Source organism: Panthera pardus, unplaced genomic scaffold, assembly GCF_024362965.1.
Source record: "Panthera pardus isolate Hobbes unplaced genomic scaffold, ASM2436296v1 HiC_scaffold_22, whole genome shotgun sequence".
Lineage (NCBI taxonomy): Eukaryota > Metazoa > Chordata > Mammalia > Carnivora > Felidae > Panthera > Panthera pardus.
In genome coordinates this window covers 2,549,532-2,560,681 of record NW_026526788.1, presented here as the reverse complement: position 1 = coordinate 2,560,681, position 11,150 = coordinate 2,549,532, and the positions used below count along the sequence as shown (strand labels likewise).

General features: G+C 45.0%; 1 protein-coding gene across 3 annotated transcripts in view; it reads left to right on the top strand.

Moving 5' to 3' along the window:
* Window positions 1–5,935: 5,935 nt before the first annotated feature.
* The window catches only part of EGLN1 (egl-9 family hypoxia inducible factor 1), a 57,482-nt gene continuing 52,267 nt past the window's right edge, over window positions 5,936–11,150 (top strand). Inside the window, exon 1 of one of the 3 annotated variants that reach the window (XM_019419020.2) lies at window positions 5,936–7,266. In XM_019419020.2, the coding sequence (XP_019274565.2) occupies window positions 6,328–7,266 (939 nt within the window). In that variant the 5' untranslated portion in view covers window positions 5,936–6,327. The remainder of the gene's footprint in view (window positions 7,267–11,150) is intronic. The other 2 variants (XM_019419019.2, XM_019419018.2) reach the window with 2 other exon arrangements.

The following is an 11,150-nucleotide window of genomic DNA, read 5'->3' as shown; positions in this document are numbered from 1 at the left end:
GGAGCCCCACGTTGGGCTCTGTGCTGACAGCTCAGAGCCTGGAGCCTGCTTCAGATTCTGTGTCTCCTTGTCTCTCTGCTCCTCCCCCGCTTTCACTCTGTCTCTCCCTCTCTCTCAAAGATAAGTAAACATTACAAAAAATCAATAGAACAGAATCAAGAGCACAGAAATAAACCCGCACATACAGAGCCAATTAATTTACAATAAAGAAGCCAAGAATATCCAGTGGGTAAAGGACAGCCTCTTCAATAAATGGTGTTGGGAAAATTGGACAGCCACATGCAAAGGAAAAAACTGTTACACTACACACAAAAATTAACTTAAAATGGATTAAAGACTTAAATATAAGACCTGAAACCATAAAATACTTAGAAGAAAACATAGGCAGTCAGCAACTTGACATTGGTCTTCATGGATGACTTTTTATATTTGACACAAGAAGCAAAGGTGACAAAAACAAAACTAAGTGGAACTATGTCAAAATAAAAAATCTTCTGCAGGGCAAAGGAAATCATCAACAAAATGAAAAGGCAACCTACTGGATGGCAGAAAATATTTTAAAATCACATATCTGATGAGGGATTAATATCCAAAATTATAAAGAACTTACACAACATAAGAGCAAAAAAGAATCTGATTTAAAAATTGGCAGAAGATCTGAATAGGCATTGCCCCAAAGGCGGCATACAGATGGCCAACAGGTACATCCAAAGGTGTTCAACATCACTAATTCAGGGAAATGCAAATCAAAACCACAATGAGATACCACCTCACTCTTGTTAGAATGGCTAATTTAGAAAAGACAAGAAGTAACAGGTGTTGGCAGGGATGTGGAGAAAAGGGAATCCTCATACACTGTTGGTAGAAATGTCAATTGGTATAACCACTATAGAAAACAGTATGGAGTTTCCTCAAATAATTAAAAATAGAATCACCGTATGATCCAGCAATTTGACTCCCGGATATTTATCCAAAGAAAATAAAAACACTAACTCAAAAAGATACATTCATTCCATGTTCGCTGGAGCATTATTTACAAAGGCCATGATATGGAAGCATAAGTGTTTGTCGCTGGATGAATGGATAGAGAAGTTGTGAGAAGGTATATAATATTCATATATATGAATATTATTCAGTCACAAAAAAGAAGGAAACCCTGCCATTTGTGACAACATGGATGGACCTTGAGGGTATTATGCTAAGTGAAATAAGTCAGACAGAAAGATAAATACTGTATTATATCACTTACATATGGGATCTAAATGAAAACAACAACAACAACAACAACAACACTAAGCTCATAGACACAGAGAACAGATTGGTGGTTTCCAGAGGTGGGGGTTGGTGGGGTGGGCAAAATGGGTGAAGGTGGTCAGAAGGTACAAACTTCCAGTTAAAAGATAAATAAGTCTTGGGGATCTAATGGACCATGTGGTGATTATAGTTAACAATACTGTGCTGTATATGTGAAAGTTACTAAGAGAGTAGAGCTTAAATGTTCACATCACAAGAACAAAAATTAACTATGCGAGGTGATTGATGTTAACCCAACACATTGTGGTAATCATTTCACAATATGTACATGTGTTAAATTATTATGTTGTATACCTAAAACTAATACAATATTCTACATCAATTATATCGCAATAAAAACAAATTTTTAAAAAGGCAAAATGGGGGTGGAACTAGGTTGTAAAAATGTGGATAATTGTTGAGCTAATCAGGGTCGAGGTTGATTATACGATGACCAATATTTTTGTGTATGTTTACATTTTTTGCACACAAAAAAATTCTACAGAAAAAATTATTTAGCTGTCTCCTGCCTAGCTTGGTATAAGCTACTTATTGGGAATACACTCAAAGTCAGTTCAACATTAAGTAATGTTTGTTGGGGGGGAACAAAAGCCCTCATTGTGTAATGATATTAACACACAACACAGTATCCCATGTTCGTTAGTAACACAAAAATTCACTATAGTGAGAAATGGTTTAAAGTTTTATGTTTCTTGAGATGAGATGATCAATTTTTAACTGGATTGGTGAATAAGTTTACAGTCATAAACTGATAAAGTCAGGTGATAGATAAATTTTCCTGAGTATATAAAAAAAAACCTTTTTAAATATCTTATTTTCGGAGGAAACCTTAGTAGACGGTAAAGCTGGCCCCACGTACGTGGGGAAGCACACAGCTTATGTGTGCATCTGGCAGAACCCCCAGTACAGAGAAGAGCAGGTGCTATTTCCCAACGACACCTACTTGTGCACATCCCAAAACTATAGTTAGAAAACAGCTCAGATTTTTAAGTTGCTTTCCCAGAACTCAAAGATCGTCTTCCTGTTTATCTTGGTGGGATGCCTGTGTGATAACTTGTGATTTTTCTGTTCTCTGTAACATTTTAAAACAAGATTGTCACCGATGGGGAAACAAGAGGTTGTTAGTTAACAATCCGATATTTGATTTTTATTTCCTGAGCGGCGAAGATACTCTCTTGTGAATTTTAAACATGTTTTTAAAGGAGAAATGGGGGTAGTCCCTTGAAGGTTAAGTTGTTCCTTGGGCTTGCCTCGAGTCAACACAGCCATTTCTAAATTCATTTCCTCACTTAGCTCTGTCCTGTGTATTTACTCTCAGCTTCACCTTGATCTTTCAGTAAGTCTCTTGTCAGCTTGTAGTGGATACTGCTTTACAGTTTATGTAAACATTGCCAGAAGAGCAAAGGGAAGCCAGATAGGTGGTCAGTTACCTTTGACCCAATCCAGTGTGATATGGAGATGACAGAACTTTTACTTAATTCATCCTCTGGTTTCGAGATCTTGATTAGGTTCGGGGCAGGAAAAAACTTGTAATAATTCCTGGCTTTGGGAGGCACAAGCCTTTGTTCTCCCCAGAGTATTCAGTAACACACCTAATGCTACTAATCATATAATCCTGAGAATTGGGAGGGACACTCATTGCCTTACTCTTGTTTCACCCTCTGTAAATGGGCATAACAATAGTACCCACCCGACAGTGTTTTTATAAGGATTAAATGAATATTTGCAAAATGATTAGAACAGAGACTGACATAGTATTAAGCACCGTACGTGTTTATAAGATAAATTCCCACATGACAATGTAATTCTTCTGTATAACATCTGAATACGCGGCGACTGCTACAATGCTGGTAGAGTTCCAGAATCTTGTCGGTGAACTTGTCATTGGCTGTTGTGTTGCCAGCAGATGGTTTGGTGAAACCCTCCCTAACTTAGAATTAGTTCACAGACTATTGAGCCTGAATGAAAATTCAGAACTTGTGGATCTTTGGAAATATTTGAAACAATACTTCATATTTGACTTCTGCCTATGAAGATTTTGGAAGTGTCATATTTGACTGATTAGGTATTTTCAAGGTGTACATGTTCAGTTTGTGATTTAGTACACTTAATTGGAACAAAATGAAAGCTAATGAAGGTTTTGACACGGACGTCTATTCTTTTAACTAGATATCAACGAAAATATAATGAAAAGAGCATATGGAGATGTAAATACACTTGTTTGCACTATTTAGGTAATTCTTATGTAAACATTGCCAGAAGAGCAAATAGTAATTCTTAACAAAGAGTAATTCTAACAAATTACAAATAGTAATTCTTAACAAAATTGTTGGACTACTTTTAGTACCTACAAATAACTAAGTTTAGAAGAATCAAGTGTTTGTGGAATGAGTGTTCTCCAGTAAAGTTCCTGCCCTTGAGAATTGTTAAGAATCATTTATAATTAGGGTACCTGGGTGGCTCAGTCAGTTGAGCGTCTGACTTCGGTTCAGGCCATGATCTCATGGTTCGTGGGTTCAAGCCCCACGTCAGGCTCTCTGCTGACAGCTCAGAGCCTGGAGCACACTTCAGATTCTGTGTCTCCTTCTCTTTCTGCCCCTCCCCTGCTCACACTGTCTCTCTCAAAAATAAATAATAAGCATTAAAAAAATTGCAAGAAACAAAGAATCATTTATAATTACCATAGCAAAAGGAGGCCTAAGAAGTATTTGGTTTTACTTGTATTGAAATTATACTTTATATAATTTATGTATATCAAAAATGAAAAGTTTGCTTTCTTAAGCCATTAAATAGTTTCTTTACATTTTAAAGAATTTCTAAACTAATTTGCTTGGAATCTGGATTAGTGCAAAGGGCGGACCCAGCAATTCCTTTTTCTTTGTTCCCTTTCCATCCTATCCATCCCACTCTTTGTGGACACTTGGTCCAAATTCTAGGTTGTCCTTTTTCGTTTACAAGTCTACTCCCTGCACTGGACTACATATATACCTCCTGAGTATAACTAGTGTAACTAGTTCATTTGTATGCCAAGGACTTGTGGCATGTAGCACGCTCCTAATACATTTGTTGAAAAGCCTAATTAGTAGTATCTGAAACAATATTTTACTCTATTTAATAAAGCTCTGGGATACACAAGTGAGACTGATTCAGATCTTGATTCTTTACAGAAAGTTGGGTTTTCAGTTTGGTTTAGAATTTGAAGCTGTGAGTATAACATTTACCTCGGTCTCCCAAAGTCCAAACTAATTGGAAATTACTGTCCTCTTTCACCAGGCTGGATTCCCAGGAAACTGTTCATTTATATAGAGGAACTTAATTACACTTTTAAGTTCTGTATAGTTGGTGAAGAGCTTTGATGTTTTGGATTCAGGCTAATTTCTTAAAAAATATTCTACAAAGTGGTTTATAATTATTCTTTATATTCTTCTGCCTTTGACCTACACCTTTCAACTTTTATGTTGTCTGAAAGACCATCACCTCAAGGACTGACGACGTTACTTGCAATCTATTCAGACGATATGAAAGCCTAGCACAGAATTTCCACATTAGCAGGTGTTCAATAAAAATTCTGACAATCAAAATCGCAGCTCTTTTTATTCTTAAATGGAGTGCGGAAAGAAATCTTTGGCTTATTTCTGATAAGGTTTTCACGTTATATAAAACAAAGAACTGTATTCATCTGCGTACCAGCGACTGTCAATACGAGATTTTTTTTTTCTTTTAAGACGTTAACGTAGCAATGTTCATTGACCACCAAAGTCCAATTCTCAGTAGTTTCATCCGTTTGAATTTAAGTGCCTGAATGTGGATACCGGAATGCGCATTAACTCATCGAACTTGGTAGCCAAAAATTTCTTCACAAGGTTTGACACTCGCCAAGATTTCACAGGGCTTAGAAATGGTTTTTTAAAAATTTAAACAAAACTTCAGCACCTTTAAATATAGCTCGAACGGGGCATAGGGGGCTTGGATGAACACCGCAGCAATAATTAGTACTTTTAACCATTTCAGGCCTCGAAATGGGGGCCGTGTTGGTGTGATGGGAAAAGCAGCCTTGGAATCTGACAGAGTCTAATTCCTGGATTCCGTCCAGTCCTGCGTGACCTTGGGCGAGTTACTTTACTTCTCTGAATTTCCGTTTCCTCCTAGGCAAAAAACCAGGCGAGAGCCACCTTGCAGCGTAGGCTGGAGCGCGCCTAGCGCACACCGGGTGGGCCCTAAACAAATAGCAGCCATCTTCTGGTCCCCCGCTCGGCGCCGCAACCCCCAGCAGGTGTAGGCACCGTCCGCGGCGTAGGGCCCGGCGGCGGCCGAGCGGCCCCGCCCTTCCGCCCTCCCGGGCCTGCCCCTCGGCGTCCCCGCGCCGGCCTCCGCGTCCCGAGCCCGCCCCGGGCGGAGCCCGCAGAGGGGCGGGGGCAGGGCGCCGGGACCGACTCCGAGGCCCAGCCCCGCCGAGCCGCGTGCGGGGGAGCGGAGGCGGCCCCGGCGCCGCCCGCGCCCGAGCGTGTGTGCTCGGCCGCCGCCCCCTCGGCCCTCCCCTCGGCCCTCCCCTCGGCCCCCTCCGCCCTCGCGCGCCGCCCGCCCGGGTCGCGGCGGGGCCGTGGTGTACGTGCAGAGCGCGCAGAGCGAGTGGCGCCCGCACGCCCTGCGCTCTTCCACAGGCCGGGCCGGGCAGCCCCGGACGGTGAGGCGGCGGCGGCGGCGGCCGGGGCGGCCGATCTCGCGCGTCCGGGCCCGCGTGCCCGAGCGGAGGTCGCCGTCCGCCGCGCAGGCCGCGGTCCCTCAGCTCGCGGCAGCGATGAGGCGCTGAGGCGGCCGCCGGCGCTGCGCGGCAGGACCCGAGGACGAGGCAGCGGCCGGGCCGAGAGCGCGGGGCGCCGGCCTCCCTCAGGCGAGGAGTGGCGGGTGCGTGGCGCAGTGACGGCCTCTGCCGCTCCGCCCGTTCCCCGGCCCCGGGCGAGGCCCTCCGGCCGCCACCCGTCCTGCTCGGCCGCCGTCGCCAACGCCGCCGCCATGGCTAATGACAGCGGCGGGCCCGGCGGGCCGAGCCCGAGCGAGCGAGACCGGCAGTACTGCGAGCTGTGCGGGAAGATGGAGAACCTGCTGCGCTGCAGCCGCTGCCGCAGCTCCTTCTACTGCAGCAAGGAGCACCAGCGCCAGGACTGGAAGAAGCACAAGCTAGTGTGCCAGGGCGGCGAGGGCGCCCCGGGCCCCGGAGCGGGCCAGCACCGGCACCCCGGCTCCGCGCCGCCCGCCTCCGCGCCGCCGCCCAGGGCCGGCGGGGCCGGGGCCAGGGAGGCCAGGAAGGCAGTGCCGCGCCGGGACAGCGCCGCCGCCGTCGAGAATGCGGGCGCGCGGGCCGCCGGGGACGCGGCCAAGGCAAAGGCCAAGCCCGCGGCCGACCCCGCGGCGGCCGCTCCCCCGCTTCGCGCGGCTGCAGGCGGCCAGGGCCAGGCGGCGGCGGCGGCGGCGGCGGCGGCCGAGGTGGAGCCCGCGAAGGAGGAGGCGCTGGCCCGCGCGTCGCAGTACCAGGAGAAGGCGAACCTGTACCCGCCGAGCAACACGCCGGGCGAGGGGCTGAGCCACGGCGGCGGCCTGCGGCCCAACGGGCAGACGAAGCCCCTGCCGGCGCTGAAGCTGGCGCTGGAGTACATCGTGCCGTGCATGAACAAGCACGGCATCTGTGTGGTGGACGACTTCCTGGGCAAGGAGACCGGGCAGCAGATCGGCGACGAGGTGCGCGCCCTGCACGACACCGGCAAGTTCACGGACGGGCAGCTGGTCAGCCAGAAGAGTGACTCGTCCAAGGACATCCGAGGCGATAAGATCACCTGGATCGAGGGCAAGGAGCCCGGCTGCGAAACCATCGGGCGGCTCATGAGCAGCATGGACGACCTGATCCGCCACTGTAACGGGAAGCTGGGCAACTACAAAATCAATGGCCGGACGAAAGTAAGTGAGTGCTAGAGGGTGGCGCTGGACATCTCTTACTGGGCGGGCAGCCCCCTGCCCGGCGACGGGACCGCTCAGGGCAGAGGAGCATGGCTTCTCTGTATAAAAGTAATTTCCTTCTTGTGTAGCACCCCCATAAGAAAAAGGGATATAATCCGTGCAGTAGGTGCTTATCTAGGTAGCTGCTTTCTCTGTGTCCACTATTTTCCACTTAACTACCCGTTGACAGGCCTCTCTAAGTGCATGGTTTTGTGGCTAAACTTAGGCCCTCCCTTTCACTTGGCTTTTTTTTCCCCCCTCCTTTTCCCTTGCACTGTTAGTCCATTCAAACCTGACTGGAGTTTTAAGCCTCCGGGTTTGGGGATATTAGGGTAGGACCCAAAGCAAGAGCTGGTTCTGGATATGCCTTGTGTCTGCATATGCCCCTCAATTCTCTGTGGTGTTGGAGCCAGGGGTCAGATTGTGGTTTACAGAGTGGAATGCTGTGTTTAGTTTAAGAATCTGCCAACTTGCCCACGAAAAGATAAACTTGAAATAGGCATGTAGTCCAAAGACTCCTCATATTCAGGAGCTTGGCTGCTCCCCTCTCACTATTGCTCTTTCCCCCCTTCCTGTCCCTTCTGTTTTGAAACCCACTACAAAAAACGGGGAAAGAAGTATTTCCGTCTTTAGACCTTTCAGTGTAGGTAGGTTACATTTTTAGCAGAGGTTTCCTTTATTTGCTTTGTTAGTGTAATCCTCCTGTTGAAAAAGCTGTGTTGTAGCTTCCTGGAAGAAAAAAACAACAACAACACGGAATTGGAGCAGGAGAGAGGGCTGGTTCTGAAGTCTCAATTTGGTGGAATCTCTTTGTTTTCTCTTGTTTTTCCCCAACAGATTCTTTAGTTCGTACCTACTCTAATCCTTCTTCTCTCCTCTAGATGGTAAATGGGAGACTCTTCCCTCCTTAATACTCTCTCCCAGTTCTTTTTCATTTTACTTTCCAGGTCTTAATCTTTTCTTTGTATCCGGCTCCTCCCCAGGCCACCCTGCTCCACCCTCCTCCACCATCAATCTCTGTCTGATTTTTTGAGTTTTGAGAGCTTGTCTTAGGAGATCGTCACATGTGTGTGTTTGTGCACGCATGCTGACTCTTGCCTCTGGTTCTTTTGTGTGTTGTCAGGGCGTCTTTTTTAGCTGTCGTTGTGGGTGACTCTCAGGCTGCCTGAAAGGCTGAGCATAAGGCAATGAGGAAAGTTCTAAACATGAAAATCTTGTGGGGGAAAATACAACGCCAAGTCTGATTTATATATTGCCGCTTTATTAGTGGATGAAGGCATAAGTCTGAAGGTCATGTAGTTTGAAAAAAAACTGAGCAGTTTCTTAATATTAAGCTGGAAGAGAAAAAGGGGTCTGATTAGACCTCAGTCTTGGTCTTCAATGAGAATTTCATTTATATTTAAAAAAAACAAAAAACTTTGTCATAGATCAGATCTGAATATAGTCACGGACTCTAGAGCAGGACAGGAACTAGCTTGAAGGGATATTAATATAGTTCTGTGCGGACTGACCAGAGTAGTTGAGGCATAAGCTTAAGGTGAAGTCCTGAAGAAGTTAATGTCCTAAATCTTCCTTGATCTGCTTTCCTTAGTTAATTTAGCTTTCCAAGTTAAGCTAAGCCCTCTCCTATTCTCCCTGTTTTCACCTGTCCTCAGGGAAGGGACAGGTGTTAGAGCTGTTAGTCAGCCCAGCTGTTAGAGAAGTTGCTTGTCATGGGGAGCTCCTTCCTCAGGTGTCCCAGTGGCTGAAGGGAGCAGTAGTTGAGGTTTTAAATCACTTGACTGCACATACTGTCATATGATAAAGGACTTGCTGCAGGACGGTCAGACTGTTAAACTCTTTGGATTGATCTTTCCTTACATTAATTTTCAGGGCACAGTTTGAAAATCTGTGAGTTATTGTTGGGAATCCCCTTCATTGTATTTGGTTGAGAGAGTTTTTGTTAAGCGTGTTTAATCATGTAATTTTAGTATTGCTTAAAAAAACACCAAAAACAAATATCTTGCTGTGAGGGAATGGGAAGGCAATCAGATTATTAGCCACTGTGCATTGAGCTAGCACAGTGGACTAGGCACCAGATTAAGCCCAGGAGAGACATGATCACAATAATCTTCATCCTATGAAGTAGGTAGTAGTATTCCTAATTTCCATTTGAGAAGGTTTCAGGTCTGACTCGCCTAAGGCCTACCACTTAATGATAACCTCACTGGGATTCAAATTTAGGTCCTTCAGATATCAAGCCCCAGGCTTTTCTACTACTGTGCATGCAGGTAGGATATAGATAAGATGAAGATTACCTAGCATACTGGAACTAAAATTTGGTAGATTTTATTGACAGTGGTAGTCTTGTATGTGAATAACTGTACTTTATGGTTGGGCTCTATAAACTTTTTATTAGGTGACTACACAATGCTTATTTCAAATGTTTATTTCAGTGTCTGCAAAGCCATTTTAAAACTAGCTATTTCAGTGTTGGTCATTTCGGGATAACTTGTAAGAGGGGCAGAATATGGGTACACAGTGGGATTAGAGAGGGGGTCTTCAATGAAGAATTCTGTTGTCCTTTACAACACTAGAGTGATTTAAAAAGTTACTTGCGTCAAACGTGTAGTGTTTTTCTCACTTAGCTCTTCACAGCAACTCTGTGAAATAGATTGTTGATATGTTATTCCTGTGTGTAGGTTAGAAAAGTGAGTCTCAGGGAATCGTGCACTTGTTGGAAATCATGCAGCATACCAGGACTTAAACTGAAGTTTTCTGACCAAGATTCTGATGTCCTTTTTTATTTTTATTATCTACTGTGTGGTTTTGTGTGTCTGAGGGCCTGATAATCAGATGAGGTATAACTGGTTGTGGCTCATTGAGCGTTAGACTCTGATTTCCCCCAAGTTTCTACTTCAGGCATGCTTATCTGGCTCACTGTTTGTCCAACTGCTTTAAAAGAGGAATTGCAAGGGAAGGATGAAGTAATACACAAGGACACTGATGTAACCCGCGTCAAGTTTCCACTTTCTCTGGTCCTTTTATTGGGATTTTCCCCTCTTATGCCCTTAGACTGACCTTTGATCCTTTTTCCTTTCTCATACCCTTTCTTTAGCTGGCAGTGGTGTTTGGGCGGGAGAAATCATTGTCTGCTGATTTGTGGACTTAAGAATAAGGGCCTTGACTTGGGTGGAGATAGACAAGAAGCACAGACCAGCGGGGATTGCGGGGATCATGGGGAAATGCCGAACCTTAAGGGAGTGATAAAATAGGTTGAGGCTACGAAGAAGGCCATATATATCTAAGATTTTTTGTTAGTGTCGTAGTTGGTCTGCTGTGGCTGATTATGGCTTTTAGAGCAAAGAATAGGATGAGGATTATCATCACTGCTGTAGACATGTGACAGTCCTAGATGTTACAAACCAAACCAAACTTCCTTCTCAGTCCACTTCTGCCACTTTCCTCTGTACTCTTGACATCCACCATGTATAAAGGGGAGCAGCCTGTTCAATGTTTTAATAGCGAAATCAGTCTTAAAGATCAAAGTCCGTTATTCTGTATGCAAAAAGGTTGAAAACATGGCAGCTGCAGTAATAACAGTTTCACTGTAGTGCTTTACAGTTAAAAGAGATTCATTTGGACTGAAAGAGTGGTCTTCATAGGTTGTTACGGAATCAAGGTCAACTTTGTAGGAAAATGTATAATGAGTTAGTTTGCATGTAGTTCACGTATAACGTAACTCCTTTAACTGTAAAGGAATTTCATTAAAAATCTTTTTTTTTTTTTTTAATTTTTTTTTTTCAACGTTTTTTATTTATTTTTGGGACAGAGAGAGACAGAGCATGAACGGGGGAGGGGCAGAG